The sequence below is a fragment of the Hippoglossus hippoglossus genome, chromosome 2 (assembly GCF_009819705.1).
Source record: "Hippoglossus hippoglossus isolate fHipHip1 chromosome 2, fHipHip1.pri, whole genome shotgun sequence".
NCBI classification, from domain to species: Eukaryota; Metazoa; Chordata; class Actinopteri; order Pleuronectiformes; family Pleuronectidae; genus Hippoglossus; species Hippoglossus hippoglossus.
Genome location: NC_047152.1, coordinates 11,263,581 through 11,284,181, shown reverse-complemented (window position 1 = coordinate 11,284,181; position 20,601 = coordinate 11,263,581). Strand labels below are relative to the sequence as shown.

General features: G+C 42.1%; 4 protein-coding genes across 5 annotated transcripts; 2 read left to right on the top strand and 2 right to left on the bottom strand.

The window, feature by feature from the left end:
* Nucleotides 1-608: 608 nt before the first annotated feature.
* On the bottom strand, nucleotides 609-4,185 carry rgn (regucalcin). Of its 2 annotated transcripts, none has more exons than XM_034604730.1 (8): nucleotides 4,042-4,185; nucleotides 3,104-3,300; nucleotides 2,810-2,992; nucleotides 2,642-2,742; nucleotides 2,444-2,558; nucleotides 2,224-2,355; nucleotides 1,098-1,252; nucleotides 609-1,010 (listed from the first exon to the last, which is right to left on the bottom strand). In XM_034604730.1, the coding sequence occupies exons 2-8, from the start codon at nucleotides 3,264-3,266 to the stop codon at nucleotides 960-962; spliced, it is 900 nt and encodes a 299-aa protein (XP_034460621.1). In that variant the 5' UTR covers nucleotides 3,267-3,300; nucleotides 4,042-4,185; the 3' UTR covers nucleotides 609-959. The 2 variants fall into 2 exon arrangements, with proteins under 2 accessions (XP_034460621.1, XP_034460629.1); XM_034604738.1 differs by having other exon boundaries at nucleotides 3,104-3,334; nucleotides 4,013-4,157.
* Nucleotides 4,186-4,579: 394 nt separating this feature from the next.
* vps16 (vacuolar protein sorting 16 homolog) lies at nucleotides 4,580-12,160 on the bottom strand. Its single transcript, XM_034604302.1, has 24 exons — nucleotides 11,968-12,160; nucleotides 11,312-11,400; nucleotides 11,133-11,224; nucleotides 10,546-10,674; nucleotides 10,317-10,461; nucleotides 10,056-10,171; nucleotides 9,857-9,979; nucleotides 9,723-9,778; nucleotides 9,522-9,611; nucleotides 9,124-9,295; nucleotides 8,771-8,902; nucleotides 8,555-8,682; nucleotides 8,426-8,461; nucleotides 8,212-8,320; nucleotides 7,931-8,065; nucleotides 7,013-7,121; nucleotides 6,819-6,916; nucleotides 6,571-6,675; nucleotides 6,174-6,251; nucleotides 5,753-5,839; nucleotides 5,591-5,673; nucleotides 5,415-5,511; nucleotides 5,214-5,317; nucleotides 4,580-5,127 (listed from the first exon to the last, which is right to left on the bottom strand). The coding sequence occupies exons 1-24, from the start codon at nucleotides 12,015-12,017 to the stop codon at nucleotides 4,992-4,994; spliced, it is 2,499 nt and encodes an 832-aa protein (XP_034460193.1). The 5' UTR covers nucleotides 12,018-12,160; the 3' UTR covers nucleotides 4,580-4,991.
* Nucleotides 12,161-13,332: 1,172 nt separating this feature from the next.
* On the top strand, nucleotides 13,333-18,014 carry cavin2b (caveolae associated protein 2b). Its single transcript, XM_034604662.1, has 6 exons — nucleotides 13,333-13,659; nucleotides 14,111-14,251; nucleotides 14,344-14,445; nucleotides 15,068-15,334; nucleotides 15,409-15,561; nucleotides 16,177-18,014. Exons 1-6 carry the CDS (start codon nucleotides 13,432-13,434, stop codon nucleotides 16,495-16,497), a joined length of 1,212 nt encoding a protein of 403 aa, XP_034460553.1. The 5' UTR covers nucleotides 13,333-13,431; the 3' UTR covers nucleotides 16,498-18,014.
* A 417-nt stretch (nucleotides 18,015-18,431) lies between these two features.
* Nucleotides 18,432-20,548, top strand: ebpl (EBP like). The gene is made up of 5 exons (XM_034604914.1): nucleotides 18,432-18,960; nucleotides 19,061-19,130; nucleotides 19,220-19,358; nucleotides 20,097-20,358; nucleotides 20,413-20,548. Exons 1-4 carry the CDS (start codon nucleotides 18,784-18,786, stop codon nucleotides 20,329-20,331), a joined length of 621 nt encoding a protein of 206 aa, XP_034460805.1. The 5' UTR covers nucleotides 18,432-18,783; the 3' UTR covers nucleotides 20,332-20,358; nucleotides 20,413-20,548.
* Nucleotides 20,549-20,601: the final 53 nt, after the last annotated feature.

The following is a 20,601-nucleotide window of genomic DNA, read 5'->3' as shown; positions in this document are numbered from 1 at the left end:
CCTTCTTTTGTGATAAAGTTATAGTTAGAGCCGGTCCAGGTTTGTCTTAGATCTTAGTTCTGCTGCTGTAGGTCTAGAATGTCAAGGACACATGGAGTTTCTCTTTCCTCTTTATCACATTAATGTCTCATCAACACATGACTTGACTTCTTCACCAGAGTCCTGCTGCTACATCGTTTGTAGATCCAGGATCAGAGCTGCAGCCACATCATGGATCCTGATGGTGGATCACAGACTGTGATCTAGGACCATAGATCCTGATGGTTTCAGCTGATGCGGGACTATGATCACATCAAGACTTCTTGATACACAACATGTCTCCTCACATCTTCTACCTTCACTGAGAGTAACTCCTCAGTTCATCTGCTCCTTCATCTCCATCAGACATTCTGTATAAACACTTTAAACATGAAGTTACAAACTGGTTCTTCTCATGTAGTGAATCGTGTTGTTGTGTTGATGTGTTCAGGTCCATCAGCATCTGTTGGACTTGTGTCCTGGGAGAGGATCCTCACATGTGACTGAGCTTTATTCACTGATCTCAAAGTTTCTATTTGACTCTAGTTGAGTTAAGAACAGAGGAAGTTGCTCCTTGTTAACATCTATGAGACAAGTAAAATGTGATTGATTGATGCTCTTAAAAACTACATTACCCACGGTCCTCAGTGTGTTCAACATCAATATGTCACTTTTATTTTCATTTTTAACCGTGAATGTGAAGATGACTCTGATTGGCTGATGAACGTTTAAGTCAGATTCCTTTTTTCTCATTGGCTGTCAGTCTACACCATTTCTTTGTAAAAACTTTATATAAAAGTATTTGTTAAAAACATTTCCTCACACTGAATTCCTACATGTTATCGTTAATTCATTCGGTTATAGATTATTGATCACTGCATTGATTGATGAGACAGCTGATCACTTCCTGTCGATTACTTGTGACGTGATTTGCTTGAATATCATCCTGAGAATGCGTTTGAAGGTCGACCTTTGACCCCGAGTCCTCTCACCTGTAGATAAACACACGGCAACACACACGGGTGAGACAGTGAGACAGTGAGACAGGTGAGCGTGTCAATGATACAGGTGAGTCTCACCCTGAAGGTGTGTCCGGCCAGTGGCTGCTGTCTGCTCTCTGATTGCTCGAGGCCCAGACTAGCTGAGGTCACATAGAGGTCAGAGTAGTCTGGACCTCCAAAACAACAGGAAGTGATCTTCATCACTGGGAGAGAGACGGTCTGCAGCCGCACACCTGAGAGAACACGACAGGTAATGGCTAAGGGCACAGAGACCACGGACAGCTCCACAGCCGGGAGAAGGCCTACAGCCCGGCTGCAGCACCATCTAAATCGGGGCAGATACCAGGGAGCCATGCACAGCTCCACTATGTCCAGTTACAGTGTTAATGTGGGGTCTTTTCATACATGTTTGGAACGTGAAAAGTTATTTTTTTACAGTGTTTAGCGGCTCTGTCAGTCATTTACATCCTCTTGTGTCTGTAATTCGCAATGAGCGCTGCAACAACAGCGTAAAACCAAACAAAGCGCTTCTCCTCCAGCTCCACATTTACTAAGTTTACAAAGTCTGTTGTTTTTACACAGACTGAGTTTATACACGTGTTCGATCCCACTGTGTGTGTGGGTGTGGGAGAGAGAGAGAGAAAGAGATAGGAAAAGAGCGAGCGAGCGGCTGATGAATGCGCTGCTCTTAATAAAGATTTAAGTCATTAATTAAAGTATTGATCATTATGTGATGATCAGTGTTGATATTGTGGCGACAAACAAATCAACTACTTTTACTATGTTACTTTTCCCTCAGGTTCTGGGATCATTAATAAGCTTCACAATTCTTTTATAAAATCAACCGCTCATAATGATGAGTTTAACTCGGGACAAACGTGATCACTAGAAGTTTCCACAGTACAGTTTAGTTGGAGGAGGCGGAGCGAGATTTGACGGAGCCGCGTCTATATCTATACACCAGTGTGTGTGGAAGTGTTTAAGTTCTAGTTCTACACCTTTGTACAGCGTGTCTGTGGCTGACAATAGTCAACAATAAATCATTTTCTTATTAGGAATAAACCTTTGTCTTAGGCCTACGCTACTGTATTTTAATGTTGGTGATAACAGTGGTACTTGGAGAGCCTAATATTTTCTGAGGAGATACGCAGTGTAAAAGTTTGAGAACTACTGATCTATATAATCAATACTAATCAGTTCTCACCAGTAGCAGGGTCGATGTTGATGACTCTTCCTCCGTTGTAACAGGCGACCCAGAGACGACCTTCAGCATCAACCGTCATCCCGTCAGGAAGCCCCTCCCCCTCCTGCATACAGTACACCATTCGACGGTTACCTAGGCAACAACAAAACCAACAGAGTCATAAATATTTTATGTACATGTGTTTACTGCATTATAAATAAATATTTAAAGAGACAGTTACCAAGGCGACCAGTGTTCAAGTCGTAGTCGAAGGCATCGACTGTCAGAGACAAAGAGTCGATGTAGAAAAATGTCTTGTGATCCAAAGACCAGTCCATTCCATTAGATATGTCCACCTGAGAGTGAGACAGGTACAGAGACAGATAGAAAAGTTGAAGACAGACAGACAGACAGTTGAGAGAAAGACAGGTTACCTCACCTGGCTCAGGTGCGAGGTCACGCTGAGGTCAGAGGTCACAGAGAATAGCGCCCCCTGTCGTCTCTGAACCTCCGCAGGTCGCTGCTCTTTCCCCATCGTACCTGAGAGACATCACACTGTTACCATGGTAACAGACTGATGCAGAAAGGTGACTAGGTGAACACTCACCTGCCAACAGTCGACCAATCACATCCACCTTCCCGTCGTTCAGTCTGTTGTTTGGTTTGTCCTCATCCACCTCCACCAGTGATGTCATGGCCTGAGTCGACCAATCAACAGCCACGATGCTGCGACCGACACCTGCTACATAACCACCGGACCTCCGAGGGACGGCAAAGCTCACTGTGTCACCTGAGGACAGACAGACAGTTGAGACAGACAGAAAGATGAGAAACAGACAGACAGGTATCTCTATGGGTTACAGAAGTAAGTTGAGTGTTTCCAGCGTGCTGATTGGCTGACCGGTGTCCACAGACTGGATCTGATTGGTTGTTGGACTCCAGCGGTGAATCTTCTTTCCAGCGATGTCAACAAACAGCAGCATCTGCTCTGACTCCTCCCACACTGGTCCTTCACCAATCAGAGCACTGGATTTCACCACGCACTCCACCTGTACTGAAGACATTCTCACCTCTGGATTTGGACCAATCAGGATGCAGCTGTGAAGATACAACAGGTAAATACTGAGAGGTACTGAATACTGCGTATGACATCATAATAGTATATACTAATACTATATATCTACACAGTATACATATATGTGTACTAGTATATACATAGTACATATATAGTCCTACCTACTCACCATACATTACTTTGTTACATGGACTAGCACCAAGAACATAAACAAGTACTGAGTATTAATACTACAGATTATACTGAGTCTATTTTAATGTAGTACTCAGTAATACTGTAGAGTAACAGTACACAGTAGTACGAATTGAATGCGGAAGTACCACTGAATTACTACAGTATTGTTGCAGAGTAGTGCAGTACTAAGTAGTATAAATAGAATACTGAAGTATTAGTGTAGTACTATTGCAGTACTCAGTAGTTGGACCTCGGGACTGTTGTTTATTGATCAGTTCATGTTTAATCTCTAAATAAATAATGCACTCATTTAACAAATATACACATATATATATAAAGTGACCGTAGAGATTCAATTATAAACACAGTACATAAAGATAATGTTATACATCTGGCTGTATATAGGTTTATAAATATATAACTTTATTTACAGTCTCTTCTCCGCACGCGGCTCGAAGTGAATTGAAAACAGATCGTGACCTCACGTGACTCGTTATTTAACGTAGACAAACGTTTAGTTTGTGAAAACCAACGTTTAGAAAAACACACTCACAAGCTGACAGTTAACTCATGAAACAACGGACACTTACGTAGATAAAGTTTCTTTAAATCCGCTGAAGTTTCAGGTAAAGTTTGAAAGAGAAAAACGATAAAAAGTCTCCTGCTGTTGAAACTTTGACCCGCAGCTCAGCTCCGCCCCTTCCTACCTCCACACCCACACTGACGTCACACTATGACATAAACATGAATAATAAATGTAAACATTAGCATATAATTACAAATATAGATATAATTCAAAGTGAATTATTCGGGGAAAAACATTAATAAAACATTTCACTCCATAAGAAACAAAATATAATTAAAATACTTGATTTATCATCAATGAATCTGATGAGAATTTTTTAATTGATCCTGGTAAATAAATCTCAACCACCGGATGTCACCTGCTCACACATTTCCATGACAACTGACATCTCCATGACAACGGAGGTACTAATGAGTCTAAAAGCTCCGGACACAACGAGCAGATAAATAGTTTGAAAGTAAAAGTAGATTCTCAGTCATGGTTTATCAAAGAGATAAAAACTGGTTGGTTGAGTTGATCTGTTTTTATCACTTGGATATTTCAAGGTGAAAATACAAACAAATACAAATAAGCTAAACTAAGAAAGACAATAATCATTTAAAATATAAAAACATAAACACTGACCTTTTACTCAAAACATCTCACTGGTTTTCTGGTAACAAGCTGTTAATGTGAAGGTAATGTTATAAACAGGAAGGGGAAATGATCAGAGAAATAAAAGGACAGAAACATTGCAGAGACAAGAGTCCGTCTGAAGTTTGTTTACATTTTATTCTTCTGTTTGACAGTTTTACTGAGTGAGTGTGTGTGTGTGTGTGTGTGGGGGGGGGTGAAAATTGATCAAGCAATACATAAAGCATAATATGAGATCAATGCACATGAAGAGAAAGAGTAACAGGTTGCCATGGCAACACGTCTGATCAAATCATATCGATCATTACATGAGAAGTTGAATCACTTCTTGGCAGCTGCAGCTCGGTTCAGCCTGTCAATCAGCAGCCGGTCAGAGGCGGAGCATCTGGAAAGGACAGCCCCCATCTCTGCCTCGTTCCTGCGCTCGATGGCAGCGTCTGCTGCCCCCTCAAGGTCACTGAGGGTTAGGGTTGTTACTGGTTACGAGTTATCCGAGTGATCTGGGCTCAACTGTTTGATGATGTCACAGGTGTTGTGTCTTACCTGACCGCCAGGTGAGCTTTGACCTTCTGCTCAGGAGTTACCTTGGAAACGTACTTCTTAGCTTCGTACTTGTTGTTACACTTCATACAAACGTCCACAAAGGCCTGAAGAAAAGACGGAGCTCAGGCTCATCTGTGTTTATTTAATGTTCTATGATCACCAGCGAAAACTATATTTAAAACAGCAACACCTTTTTCTTACCAGGTAGCCAATAGGAGACTTCTTGCTCTTTGAGAACTTCTCTAACTCCTCCCACTCTTCCTTCTCCGCTAGAGACTTCAGTTTCAACCACCAATACCTGTGTGCAAGAGACAGGCAGGTAAGAGACAGACAGATGAGAGACAGACACATAGTTATAGAAGCAGGACCTATCTCACCTCTTGTCTGGGACTCTGAAGTCTCGGTAGAGTTGTTCCGTTTGTTTGTGAAGACCTAACGACAGCAGAGCCTCCATGGTCCCCTGGCGATGGGACACAGCAAGTGACATCATAACCCACACAGTGACAACATCCTGTCCACCGACTGATTTATTTATTTACCTGGAGTGACAGCCCAAGAAGACCCGCCCCCTTCTCGTCATCCAGTTTTCGTTGAAAACGAAGGAGACGCATCTCCTCCTCAGTGGCCTGAAGATAAAATATTTTAATAACAAACTAATGTAAACACAGACTCGTCCATTAATGAGACAAACAACCTGACAGAGTGATGACTGTGTGAAAAATCTTTGAGTCATGTACCTGTTCATCTTTAAATCAGCAAATAAAAATAAAATAATAATCAAATGTAATATTATATTAATATAATACATAACATTTACATTAATAAATACAATGTACATATACCACTAAAATATGCTAAATAAAATAAAATAAATAACATTTACATACAAATATAAAATGTACTATATAACATTTATATTTCATTATTTTGTAATAACATTTAATTTAAACATGTTTACACCTTTGATGAAAAATCGTTTTTTGCTTTGTTGTATTCGTCCACAGCGCTCTGCAGGAGAGACAGACGGCTCTCTAACCTCTGCACACAGACATGTACAGAGACACGGACAGGTATACATCAATTTTAGAGACACAGAGCAAAAACTAATTTTTGAACTTATAAATGACAAAAATCAGTTTATACATTTTTTGAATGAAAACGTGACGATCATTGGTCAAAGCTTCAGGTGTCAACGTCATTTTTAACATCTTGTTACTATGACGACCTTTAAGGAATCACATGTACAATCACATGTCAACAGGTATGAATAAAAATGTGTCCTGGACATGAATGTCTGTATATGTATAATAGAATGTAGAATCCATGTATATGTTATACGTTCCTCTGAGTAATTTACCTTCTCTCTATAACTGGATGTCACGTAGTAGTTGGCGAGTTCCTGATGATCATCGTCCTGATTATAAAGATCCTTCAGAGTTTCCTGTTCCTGAAGTTTACAGAACTGAAACACACACACATCAATTAATAACCAATAATCAATACAAAAACTGATCAAAGGTGAGGTCATCAAATCCACCAATCACACATCAGACACATCAACAGATTAAAGAGGATGTTAATGATGAAGGTGATGAAGGTGCGTACCTGTCTGTAGAGGCTGAGGGCGACTGGTTGGTTCCTCAGAGTCATGAAGAAATCTCCTCTGTTCATCTCATTCTTCAGGTAAGTGACGACAGTGTAAACTGACAACACACAGGTGTGTCCATCAGTGACATCATCATACACCTGTCACACAGGTGAATGACTCATTGACATCATCATACACCTGGCTCACTCACCCAGGTCCGTGTCCCCACTCTCCACAGCTTTGCTCAGAGCCAACTGACTCCTCTTCATCTTCAACAGCAGAGGGACCTGTTCTCCAGAACGAGCCTCAAAGTCCAACAGCTCAGGAGACAAACAAAACACAACTATTAATCTACACAATATATACAACACACCTACAATATTATAATACTACAATATACCTATAGCACTTCAACGTCTACAATACATCTACAAGACTGTAACATCAAATATACTATAATATCTAAAATACTGTAACATACCATAATATCTACAAGACTAACATGTAAAATACTATACCATCTACAAAACTGTGACGTAAAATTCTGTCATATCTACAATAATGCAACATCTGAAATACTATAATATCTACAATACTGTCACATGTAAAATACTACAATATCTAAAATAGTACATTTACAATACTATACCATCTACAAAACTGTGACATGTAAATATCTACAAGACAGAAACACGTAAAATTCTGTCATGTATATACAATAATGTGATATGTAAAATACTATGATATATAATACTACAACATGTAAAATACTGTCATATTTACAAAAATGATACAAAATACTGTAATCTACAATACTGTGACATGTAAAATACTACAACATGTAAAATACAATAATTTGTACAATACCTTAAAAAGACTATATGGACTATACTGTTGCATCAATCAATCCCATTTTATTTGTCTCATAGATGTTAACAAGGAGCCACATCCTCTGTTCTTAACTAAACAAGAGTAAAACTACCCAAGACACTTATTCACAGGAAAAAATGAAGAAACCTCAGAGATATGCAGGTAAAATAAAATATCTACCAAACTTATATATATGTATCCATTTATGACTTCTCAGGTAGTGATGTCACAGAGACTCATGTGTGTGGGACTCTGTTACCTTGATTGCGAGCTCAGTGCGTCCACACTCGTAGGCTTTCGCTGCGATGTGAGAATAAGAAACACCCGGTGAGTCTCCCACCTTCACACACACCGCTCGGGCAATGGACTCATCTGATAGGTCCTTCTGCTGCACCTGGACACACCCATAATGACATCATACAGGTGAGCCAATCTTAAAACTAACAAAGTACAAAAAATTACTTTTGGATATTGATTCTATAGATTTTAAGGAAGGAGGCGGGGTCAGGGGATGTGAGTGGGTCAGGTGAGACAGGTTACCTTACAGGACGCCCAGTGTTTAAGGACCCGACTGACGCCCTGATAATCAGGAATCTTCAGGTAACGACAGATTTCTATCGCTAACGGATAAAACTGTCGATACACCAGCCTGAGAGACAGACATGTAGCGAGAGAGAGTCAGATAACAGACAGACAGGTGAAACAGACATATAGGAGACAGACAGGTATACACAGACAGACAGGTTCCACTCACCTGTCTATCAGCACCTGCAGAGTCATCTGTTTAAACCTTAGGTCAAAGGTCAAGGAGTTTGTCATCATGGTAACAGAATACAGTCTATGACACTACATCTCCCATGAGGCCCCTGTGCAGTGAGGATACTGGGTGTGTGTGAGCGGCAGACCCACGGCGTTCTCTCTGACGGCGTTCAGGACTCGCAGTTCTCGGCAGGTCGACACAAAATGATCCGGACTGAAGTCCGTCAGGAAACACTTCCCAAAGGATGCCGCCTGCAGGAGGAGATGCCACATTACAGTCATGTAATGACCTCAGGTATGTTTATAATCTGACCTCTGACCTCAGGTCACTGTGTCTCACCCGCAGCAAAGACCTCTGGGTGTTGGAGTCGTACTCATGACCTGCCGCCTCCACACACTGTCTGACTGCTTCTCCCAACATGCTTTGCTCTTTGATCTCCCTCAGGTACTCATCAGCCTTCTGACTGGACTTCTACACACACACACACACACACACACACACACACACACACACACACACACACACACACACACACACACACACACACACACACACACACACACACACACACACACACACACACACACACACACACACACACACACACACACACACACCATCAACACATACTGTCTGACAGACAGACAGACAGGCGTACAGACAGACCGACTGGCGTTCATACAGACAGGTACCTGGTACTCGCGGTGCGCCTCCAGCAGCAGAGCTCCAGGAGCCATGGAAGCGATCTTGAAGATTTCCTGACAGACCAGAGGAACCTCCTGAAGAAGCTCCTGACTGGAGGAGCTGATAACCCGAACTCCATCAAGTTCTCCAACCAGAACACACGGATCCTCCACAGGGAACCTGGCGTCAGAGGTCAAGGTTCAAACAAGTCGCTCTGTGAGAACCAGAATCTATAGGAGAGCCTCAAACAGAACCCAGAGAACCTTGACAAGGCCCAGGAAGAAAACCTTCTGGTCGCACAACACAAGTATGCACTGATTCAGTTCTGGTTCCAGTCTGAACCGGTTCAGTTCTGGATCAGACTGGAACCAGAACTGAACCAGTTCAGATCTGGTTTTAAGGATACTGGATGCTGTCACCGCAGACTCCAGCCACCAGGAGGAGTCTGTCCCACATCAGCACCACAGACGGCTGCTGACTCTTTGGTCTGCGACACCTAGAAAGAGTGAGACAGGTCAACGGGTGAACAAACAAGACAGACAGGTAAAACCAGGGAGTCAGCTAAAGACAGTGAGATGCGTTAAGACAGTGAGACAGGTTAACATACCACACCATCTGTTTGGGAGTCGTCGTTTTCTTGGTGTCAATGTCACTCAGTTTGTCCTACAGACAAAAACATCAGCTGTCAGTCTCACACAGACACTGCCCTCTGAGAAATGATTGGACAGCAGAGGAGCTCACCTGGAGGTGGGAGGGGCCTGTCCACAGGTGTCCCGTGTCAGTATAGAGAGCCAGATATTTATAGCTGAAAGACACAGACATGTGGACGATGCTGCCCCCCTGTGGACCGAGACCTGGAGGACACTGAGACAGTGAGACAGGTGAGGTTAGATTCCTGTCTGTCTCGCTACACGTCTGTATTTCCATGTGTCTGTCTCACCACAGCAGTACAGGACGTGTTGTCCAGGATGAAGAGTTCAGGTCCGATGGACAGAAGAACTTTGGTCTGTCTGTCCTGAGTCAGGACGACCCAACAAGATGGCTTCCCCTGAAGACCTGAGGAGAGACAGACAGGTGCAGAGAGGGAAAAATGGGTCAATGGAGAGGGAGAGACAAGTAAACAGCGAAAGAAAGGCCAACAGAGAGGCTGACAGGTGCAGAGAGAGACAGAGAGAGTAACCAGGTGATAAACAGGTGTTACCTGGGACTTCAGGTAATCTGCGGAGCTTCAGGTCGTCAATGTTGGTGGCTAAGGTGAAGCGAGACGAGCCGGTTACTATGGCAACACCTGTTCCATACGGAGAGTGAAACACTTTGGCCTCCAACACCTGAGTCTGGACCACTTCCTGTTAGAGACAAGAGACTAGTTACCAGACTGACCTCACCAATAGTGTTAGTTAGGTCATTAGTTAACTAGTTACCACACTGACCTGACCCATACTGAAGTGTCTCTTGAAGGATCCGAACAGATCGTAGATCAGAACTGATCCGTCTTCTTGAACACACAACAACTCGTCAGTGACCGACCAACCCAACTGGACCACAGGTCCACTTTTCCACTGAGACACAGAGACAGGCAGGTCAGAGAGACAGGTTCTTTAAGTGTGTCTGGGTGAGCTGCAGAGGATCTCTGGACTTTCTCCACAGTTTATCTTTCACATGAAGCAGCAGGAGACTTTCTGCTCAGACTCACAACAAACAGGATTCATGTGAGGGGCGGCGCCGCAAACAGGAAGTGACGTATTACCTCTGCTGCAGAGATCACATTTTGTTTTGTTTTTTACATCGAGACCATCGTCAGTTCTTTTAACCACAAACTCTTGGTTCATCTTTGTCTTTATCTTCTATGTGTGTGACTCCACTTTTCATCCTGACACTTTTTTCTTTTTTTCATTTTTGTGTCATTTTACAAGCGTCATCAACCCCCCCACATCGACTCCTCTGGAGAATGTCTGGAGATTGTCTGGAGATTTTCCAGAGTTCAGTCTGAATGCAGTTTAAATGAAGGTGTTCTTACAGGAAAACTGGCAACAGCGACTCCAGATGCAGAATAAATTTCCAGTTGAGGACGAGAACTTGGAGAACGTCTGTGAGGTTCTCTGAGGAGAGCTGAGAGACAGAGAGGTGAGGGAGAGAGAGAGAGTGAGTGAGCGAGTGTGGGTGTGTGAGTGAAAGAGAGATTGAGTGTGTGTGTACCTATTGGTCCTCCATACGGTGCTGCAGCCACCAAACTGTCTCTCAGTCCATCACGTATGTTCCAGCTCATGTCGTACAGCTCTGATTTACTGCACATAAACAACAACATGTCAACAAAACACACACACACACACACACACACACACACACACACACACACACACACACACACACACTTCTTCTGTTCAGTTTATTGGCCGGGGGGCGACCAACGTCAAGGTGCAGTACCGCCACCTATTGATCTGCGTCTTCTTCCTGACTGCAATCAACGACTTGATACACATGTAAACTTCTCACCGACAGCGACGTCACTCGTTTACCAGGCTGTTCTCTGATTGGCTGAATACTCCTGCTCCGTTTGTCAGGAATCAAACTCTGCCGACGTCATCTGTTGTGTCTGGCACACCGGTTTTGAATGACTGACTGATAACAGAGCTAACACAGCTAACACAGCTAACACCGTCCCCTCATACAATGAAATGAAATCTAAAGCTAGCCTGAAGCTAACGTTAGCACTGTCACCGACACAGTGACGATGCTAACAGACACAGTTACACCTGTAGCTAACTGTTAGCCTGCATTCAGCTACTGTGTGTGGTTAGCTGCACGGCTAACTGTTAGAAGCCGTCAGACCGGGAAAGAGAAAATAAACTGACCGATAAAAAGCTTCTCCCAGCGGGTTCCAGTTGGCTGTGATGAACGCCATGTTGTTTCCCCTGGAGAGAAGACAACACGTTCAGTTGAACGGTGAACAGCGTTAGCTTCACAGTTAGCTTCAGTGTTAGCTTCACTGATGAACCTCAAAAGTCAGCTGATCAGAAACCACAGCATCTTCTTCTTCTACGGTTCTATGAGCAGCATGTGTTTCGTGTCTTCGCCCCCTGGTGGCCAACATGCGCCTCACAGGCCGAAAAACACCAGAAACGTTTAAAAACAAAATAAAGAAAGAACGTGATTGATGAAATCTACTTTTAAAATGTACTATTTGACTTTTAAAAGACATTGATTTATTGATTAATATTTTTCAGCATTTTAAAAAGTTTAGTTAAGTTTGAAAAAAGCTTATATTAAAACGTTAAAAAAATAAAATAAATAGGGTTAGGTTAATATAATATTTCTTCTTTTTTGTGTCTCTTAAATTCAATGTTTAATCGTTTAATTGTTTTTAGCTTTTAACGTTAATGTTTTCCATAAACAGATGGCAAGAGACATTAACACGCAGAGAGAGAGAGAGAGGTTTCCTTCCAGATGACTTCACCTTAAAAACATTACAGACACTAAACCAAACACATACACACACACACACACACACACACACACACACACACACACACACACACACACACACACACACTGCCTGGTCGTAATGGTAACACACCCCTCCCCCCTGGGTGTGGTAGAGAGAGAGCGAGAGAGTTAACTCTTTCAGCTCTTCCAATGACATTCACTTTAATTTATAAATTTAGTTAAGTTTTTTAAAGTTTAATAAATAACAAATAATATAAATTCATGTTTTAATTATTTTGTTTTTATATTTACATCATCATTTAAATTTGTACTTATATTCTATTAATTCCTAATAAATCCACACTATGTCAGACTCATAGGTCCAAATAAAAAAAATTAAATAAAAAATAACCAGAAGAAAAATACAGAATCATCACATGAATCCACAATGTTCATGATATTGGTTATATTTTAAATGTATTACGTTTAACTTGTAATGTATATTATAAATGTGTTCAAGTAAGTTAACCTTTTTTTCCTTTCAACAAAATTAGTAAAATTGTATGTTTTTAGTTCCAACATTTTTCGTTTTGTTAAAAAAAATTTATTTGTATTGATTTTGTGATTTTTTTTAAGGTTAGGGCTAACCCTATCAACAGGAAACAATAATAAAATCTTCAGAATAAAAGCCTTTTCATGTTTCAGGTTCAGGCAGTGAAGGAGTTAAAGGTGTGGAAGCTTCACAGGGAAGTTAGATGGAAAGTTTTCCTCTGAGCCAACCAATCAGAGCGCAGCACACACACACACACACACACACAGGCTGGGAGGGCGAGGCAGATTCCACAGTGTTTTTTACAGAAAAGTCTTTGAGTTTTCAGTTCGACTGAAGAATCATGGTGACAACTGAGACACACCAGAGCCAGGACCTGCTGGTCCCCCCCCAGAACCAGGACCAGGACCAGGACCAAGACCAGGACCAGGACTCGCCCTCCTCCCTCCTGGCAGGGTTTGAGCCTGAGAAAATGAGTCAGGGTCCCGTCAACGCCATCACCGTCCTCACTCTGCTCGACAAACTGGTCAACATGTTGGATGCTGTTCAGGAAAACCAGCACAAGATGGAGGTGAGAGACTGCAGAGGCTTCACAGACACCAACCAATATGCACAGACACCAACAGATGCTCACGTACAACCTATAGACACTCACTGACACTTACTGAGCTCAGCCCAGAGACCAGTTTACCGTCTTGTGGAACTGGACTCAGTCTATGAGTCAGTGTAGGAGTCAATAATAGTCAATAATAGAATCAATAATAGAATCAATAACAGAGTCATAGTAAAGTTACTAAAAGAGTCGGAACTGAATGAAAAATGTGTCCAAACCTAAATTAAATTTTCCTATTGACTCCATGTTCTTCACCTCCTCTGTGTCGTTCTCCCATGAAGGTTATGTCTCAGTCAAACATCAGATGTTGTCGCTGCAGAATAAAGCAGCTGTTTTCCAGATGTTAGAATTCTGACATGTTTTGACCTGTATTGATGTATTGATTGGTGTATTGATTGTTGTGTTGCAGGGGCACCAGGTAGAGATGGAGGGCGTGGTCAGAGGGATCCAGGCTGATATGACCAAACTGTCAAAGAGTCACAGTCACACATCAAACACCGTCAGTAAACTTCTGGACAAAAGCCGCAAGCTGTCCGTCACCATGAAGGAGGTACACGCTCACCTGTCAATCAATGTATTACCTGTCAGTCAATATCTCACACCTGTCAATGTCAATGTGTATTGTGTGTGGTGTCTTCGCAGGTGCGTGACAGGATGGAGCGTCAGGGCGTCCAAGTGAAGAAACTGGAGGCAAACCATGCCCACCTGATCAGCAGGAACAACTTCAAGGTTCTCATCTTCCAGGTAAGGTCAGAGGTCAGAGGTCAAAAGTTTCCATCAGTCCTGGTCCAGTACATTACATTACATATCATTTAACTGATGCTTTTATCCAACACAACTTACAAAAAGTAGATCAACCATGAGGGTACAAACCCAGAACAGTAAGAATCAGACACCAGACACACTGAAGCATGCTGGGAGATGAAGTCTTCCCCTGTCAGTCATTCACACAGCCACCCCCTCTCTCTATCTCTCTCTGTCAGTAGTTTTCAGTCTTTGACCTTATTTGGTCCTCATCTGCAGCAGGAAGTGAGCTGTAAAACTGGACTGTGATCATGTGGTCTGGTTGTCATGGTAACATCAGTTCAGGTTCCACTGAGCTTCCTCTAGCATTGTTCTGTTGTTCCTCTGCGGCTCCTCCAGGACTCACATAAATATCCTCTAGATTCCTTTAACATTCCATAAAGGTTTTCCATACACTCTCTTACTGTAGTTTAATTAGTTCCCTTTCGAACCCTGTGAGGTTCCTGAGACATTTTCCATCTCACGGCTTTCCCTCCGGTTATTTTTAGGTTCTGTGGAAATCCTCTGTGCTTTGACTGTAGTTCCTTTAGCATGAGACACATTCTGCTGTTCTCTCCCCCAGGAGGAGACAGAGATCCCCTCCAGTGTTTTTGTGAAGGATCCTCCACCGTTCCCTCGGGATGAGATTCTGGAGGAAGGTGAGGAATCAGCACCTTGCGTCACCGATGGCAACCAGTCTCAGGAGGGCGGGCTCCACACCATTGACCTATCATCTGATGAGGACGTCGGTCTGGAGGCAGAGCTGGAGGATGAGGAGGCGTGGCCTCATGACTTGGAGAACATGGAGAAGTCCAGAGCCGAGAAACTGAAACGATCCAGTCTTAAGAAGGTGAGAACCACAGACAGACAGGTGTTGAGTCAGGTGGATGGACCACAGGTGTATAACTGTCTCTCTCTCTGCAGGTGGACAGTCTGAAGAAGGCATTCTCCAGACATAACATCGAGAAGAAGATGAACAAGATCGGAACAAAGATTGTTTCTGTGGAGCAACGAGAGAAAATCAAACTGAAAACCTCCAATCTGAAGGTTTCACCTTTGACCTTCAGCATCCGGAAGGTGCCAGGATCTTTGTTGTTCTATGTTCCTCTAGCGTTCTACCATCTTGTAAAGATTCTCCCAAGTTTCATAAATATTCCTTAATATCCCTGTGACTGTTCCACACAAGGTCTGCCTAAAATTCCCTCAAGGTTCCACTAAAGTCTCCCTCAAATTCATGTGATGTTAGCTCAAAGTTTCTGCAACATTCCCCCGAGATCCCCATTGTTCTCCTTTAATAGCTGTGACGGTCCATTAACATTTTCTACTACAATACCTGTGAGGCTCTACTGAAGTTCACTTAATTTGGTTGGGACTAGCTTCTTATATGGTTCCTCATCTTAGATAAGTTCAAAGTATAAGTTTCTCTGACATTCCCCGAATTTTTCGACATGGTTCAAGAAAGGTTTTGTTCAGGGCCTTTCTCAGGGTTCTCCTGAAGTATCCAAAATGTTTCACCAACGTTCTCCAAAGAATTCCTGATAGCTTTAATTTCTCTTACGTTCTCAAAGTTTTTCACAAAGGTTCCACAAAGTCCATTTCAGGTTCACCTGAGGTTCCACAAAAGTTCCATTAGGGTTCCCAGAGTTCCGTTGCCATTCCTGTGACCTCTGACCTCTCTGTCTTTGTTTTCAGCCTCGCAGCAGCTCTGACTCTCAGCCTCCTGATGCCTCCGCTCAGACCGGGGAGTCTGTTACTACCGAGGCCGACGTCCAGCTTTCCCCACTGGGCAGCAGCGACCTCGAGGTCCCCTTCACTGAGGTCCATGCCCAGGTGGCCCCAGGCGAGCCAGAGCAGGAGAAAGAGGAAGTGATAGATGAGGTTAAGGAAGGTGAGGAGGTGGTAGATGAGTCGGTGGTTTCAGAGGGAGTCAGTCAGGAGTACGCTCTGTCCTCCACCCTCCCTCAGGAGGACAAAAGAGAGGAGGAAGAGGAGAAGAAGGAGGAAGAGTGCTGAACACTCGTTAATATTTAGTTTTGGACAAATCCTCTTCCTGTTTTGCTGAGACACATGTTTAAATTGATAGTTACAGTCCAGAAGCTGGTTAGCTTAGCATATGGCAAAGAGACTGCCAATGAAAATTAGCATTTCAGCTAATGAGTACATTTGTATGAATGTTGATTAATATACATGACATAAAGAGCACAATGACTGTAAACAAAAGGAAACCACATCATTATGGCTCTAAACTGGGGGAAATAGCTGCTTAGCTTAGCATTAAGACCATTAACAGGAGGACTCACTCAGAGGGAAAAACAAGAAGAGGATTTATCAAAAGCTGAAAGTGTTTCTTTATATTTTAGAGCACACATTTGTTTTGGGATCAATATTTTCTTTATTGATGGACGTCCACACACACACGTGATCTGATCATGTGATAATGTCATCAAAAGTTAAGAGCGTTTGTTTCTTGGTCAGGTCCTTAATGACGTCTGTTCTTGGACTGAAAACCTGAGAATGAAACAGTTTATTCTTATTTTCTGAAACTACATCTGACTGATATAAACACAATAACTAATAATCAGCTGATCAATAACAATAATATAACTCAATTGAGACAGCTGTTTTAATTTGAGGTTCTGCCAAAGTTCCTCTAGCATTCCTCTCACATTCCTCTCTAGTCCCATTCCCCACAAAACCCACTCGAGGGGTAAGTAGAGTTCTAAGAGTTTCCTCAAGGGTTCTCAACATTCGGGATTGATACAAGTTAAACTTTAGGTTCCTCTGAGGTTCCATTAAGAACCTTCCACCATGTTCCCTAAACAGACTCACTCTGAGGTTCTCAGGTTTTTAGAGGAAAGAGTCCTTACAGGGATAGTTCACAGAAAAATGTAACTTCCATCAGTACCTCATTATCTGTCATCCAAGTGTCCGTAAGCCCCGACATTCATATTCAACTTGGGGGTCAGTTTTTAGTCTAAATGTCCACTACCAGAAGTAACGACTTCAAATATGAACGTCGGGGCTTGTAGACACTTGATGACACCACAGGAGCAGCATGGAGGCATGTTATGTTTGTTTTATTACGTCTGAAGAATCAGTCACCGGTTACTTCAGTTATATTGGATTCTGCCAAAACAAATTTTACCCCTGAAACTCCAGAAGTGTTTTGTGGACTCAAACACTTCACCAACCCCCCTCCATCACAGTGCTTAGTAGATAATGAGGAAAGTGAACTATCACTTTAACATTCCACTGATGGATTGGACAATGTTCCCCTAATGTTCCCATGGAGTGATCCTAATGTTTTCCTAACATTCTCCAAATGTGCTCCTGATGTTCTACTAGTGTTCTCTTTACGTTCTCCCGATGCTCTTGTGTGGTTGCTTTTGTAGTTACTTTGATCTTTCATAATATGTTCTCCTGATGTTCTGTCTGAATTGTTTTCAACCAATCAATTGATTCTGCTGATTTCTATCTGATTCCGTTGTTGATCGGTTACTCCTTACTGACACAGTATTAATAAAAGTGATGATTAAACAAACCGATCAAAATAAAACTTATCGAAAATCAACTTTAATAAAAATCTATCAGTTTGATCAGTTTGTTTTTTTCAGGTTAAACATTATTCTTTTAACACAAAAAACTGCAGCCAAAGAACATTTCCTGTTTGTGTAGTAGCACTTCCTGTATGTTTAGTTGTACTTGCTGTTCTTGTGTTTCCTGTTCATGAGTTTTACCTGTGGAACTGTTACAGGTGTGAACCTTAGCTGAACTCTGAATAAAAGCAATAAAAAACTTTGTTGTTTATTGTTTTCAATCCACTTTGTTTTTCACAGACGTTTAACTTGAAGCTGCAGTGGAGCTTTAACTAAATTTAAAAAATACATTTCTTAATTAAATATGAACAGTTACTGTGAACAATTTTACAATATGAAAATTCTTTAACTTATTTCCACTTTTTTTTATTTTCATGATTCTACTGAAACTCTACTGGTGACTTCTGACCTGTGTGGGCGGGGTCAGGCAGTGGGGTGGTCTCTTTCAAGGCCAATGGAAGGGTTCATTGGGCGGGACTTTAAGCAAACAGACCAATAGATAGAGCGAGGGATGGAGTCTGGGACGTCACTCCACATTGACACAGTTCAGTCCTGAGAGATTAGCAGAGAACAAGTACTGAGTATAGTAATACTACATGTGTTCATACGACAGAGTAGTAACACTTATGTGTTGATACTACTGTGTGGACTGAGTGTAGTATTACTGCGTATAGAGTACTGCAACCTCCTCCTCATCCTGCAGATGGACTCATCAGCGCCCCCTGGACTCTCTCTGGTCGCCGTCCTGTCTCTGTTAGCATGTAGCATCCAGGTGCTAACTGCCATCCTGCTAACACACAGGTATGGTGGGCGGAGCTCTGTGACGGACAAGTGGATCCTATTGTGGCTCTTCTATGATGTTATTGTCCACCTGACGCTGGTATGACCAATCAGGAGAGTTTGTTTACATGTCTCTGGTTGTTGTTTGTTTTTAGGAGGGTCCATTTGTTTACATGTCTCTGGTTGTTGTTTGTTTTTAGGAGGGTCCGTTTGTTTACATGTCTTTGGTTGGGACGGTGCAGTCGTCTGAAGGTCCTTTGGCTGAACTATGTGAGTTTAACTTCCTATTTCCACCTGTCTGTCTCTGACCTGTCTGTGTCCCTGATCTGTCTGTGTCCCTGATCTGTCTGTGTCTGTAGGGAGGGAGTACAGTAAAGCTGACAGTCGTTGGTTAGTTTTTGATCCAACAATCGTTTCCATCGAGATTCTGACGGTCGTCCTGGACTCTGTACTCGGAGTACTTCTCATCTATGCAATACTGAACGACCAGTACTACAGGTAATACTACTACAGGCTACACTACGACTATTACCTATATTAACAGAGAGAAAGAGTGTATATATACTGTATGTGAAGGCTTTTCATGGTGGTTAAACTAACTGGGCAGCAGACCTGAGCCCCTCCTCTCATCCCTCATTACACAGTGACACTCCCATAATGACTCTAAAACATATATTTACCGTTTAATATTACTCACTGTTCTTTATAAACATTGCAAATGAACACTGACTAATACATATGAAAGAAAATACACAATTAACTGAAGAAAAAACAAACTAAGCAAAACAGCCCCCTCTACCCAACCTGTCTCTCTCCCCTGTCTGCTGGACCACCCCCTCCAAAGAGAGAGTGCTTAGTAGGGTTTACAAAATAAAAGAACAATATGCAATATATAAACCAAAATTAATTTCCTGTCTTAGTCAGTGTTTTCAAACTATATGTTTTTGCACCTCAGTGAGGGGGAAGCTTTCCAGCTCCCTCACAGGATGTTTACAGATATATTATTAGTATTATTAGTATCAGTATATCATATTTTTGAGGATGAAGTAGTATGATTGTACACAGATAATTTGACAGTTCATATGTATGTGTACATATATTGAGTTTGTGTAAATATATAACATGTGGATTTATATTGCCATCTTACCACTGTATAATGTGAGGTTGTATAAATAGGATTGTATACAGATATACTAACAGTACACATTGACATATATATACTTGTGTACTTTTCAGACACTTCCTGCAGATCACTCTGAGCGTGTGCGAGCTGTACGGCGGCTGGATGACCTTCTGTCCTGATTGGCTGATGGGCAGTCCCCACCTGGACACGTCCAGCTGGCTCCACCTGTGGGTCTACCTGGTCTTCTTTAACGGACTCTGGGTTATGGTCCCCGTCCTGCTGCTGATCCAGTCCTGGTTTTCTCTGAGGAGTCTGCACGCCATCGACCACGCACACAAGAGGAAGTGACAAGTGTTTGAAAAATGGGTTTACGTCAACATTTAAAGTTCATTCCACGTTTCCACGATCAATAATTAATACATCTGATTGAAAACCTGATGATTGATCAGTGAATTACTTGTAGATTACGTTGTCTACTGTTGATCTTTATTGATTCTTTTTTTTCAAAATAAAACAACAGAGTGAAAGTTGTTGATTCTGATTTTTCTTTTCATTATAATTTTTTTTCTTTTCAGATAAAGAACAAACCTTTTTGATTTAAATATTACAAATTGATTT

Coding starts and splice junctions, on each gene's coding strand:
- rgn (XM_034604730.1), bottom strand. CDS start 3,266: ATGTCTTCAGTACAGGTGGAGTGCGTGGTGAAATCCAGTGCTCTGATT. Junction 2,993..3,103: donor GATCCAGTCTGTGGACACCG/GTCAGCCAATCA, acceptor GTCTGTCCTCAG/GTGACACAGTGAGCTTTGCC. Junction 1,011..1,097: donor TGGCCGGACACACCTTCAGG/GTGAGACTCACC, acceptor GTTTATCTACAG/GTGAGAGGACTCGGGGTCAA.
- vps16 (XM_034604302.1), bottom strand. CDS start 12,017: ATGGCGTTCATCACAGCCAACTGGAACCCGCTGGGAGAAGCTTTTTAT. Junction 9,612..9,722: donor ACTCCCAAACAGATGGTGTG/GTATGTTAACCT, acceptor CACTCTTTCTAG/GTGTCGCAGACCAAAGAGTC. Junction 8,903..9,123: donor AGGCGCACCGCGAGTACCAG/GTACCTGTCTGT, acceptor GTGTGTGTGTAG/AAGTCCAGTCAGAAGGCTGA.
- cavin2b (XM_034604662.1), top strand. CDS start 13,432: ATGGTGACAACTGAGACACACCAGAGCCAGGACCTGCTGGTCCCCCCC. Junction 14,446..15,067: donor TCAAGGTTCTCATCTTCCAG/GTAAGGTCAGAG, acceptor TCTCTCCCCCAG/GAGGAGACAGAGATCCCCTC. Junction 15,335..15,408: donor AACGATCCAGTCTTAAGAAG/GTGAGAACCACA, acceptor CTCTCTCTGCAG/GTGGACAGTCTGAAGAAGGC.
- ebpl (XM_034604914.1), top strand. CDS start 18,784: ATGGACTCATCAGCGCCCCCTGGACTCTCTCTGGTCGCCGTCCTGTCT. Junction 19,131..19,219: donor AGGTCCTTTGGCTGAACTAT/GTGAGTTTAACT, acceptor CTGTGTCTGTAG/GGAGGGAGTACAGTAAAGCT. Junction 19,359..20,096: donor CTGAACGACCAGTACTACAG/GTAATACTACTA, acceptor TGTACTTTTCAG/ACACTTCCTGCAGATCACTC.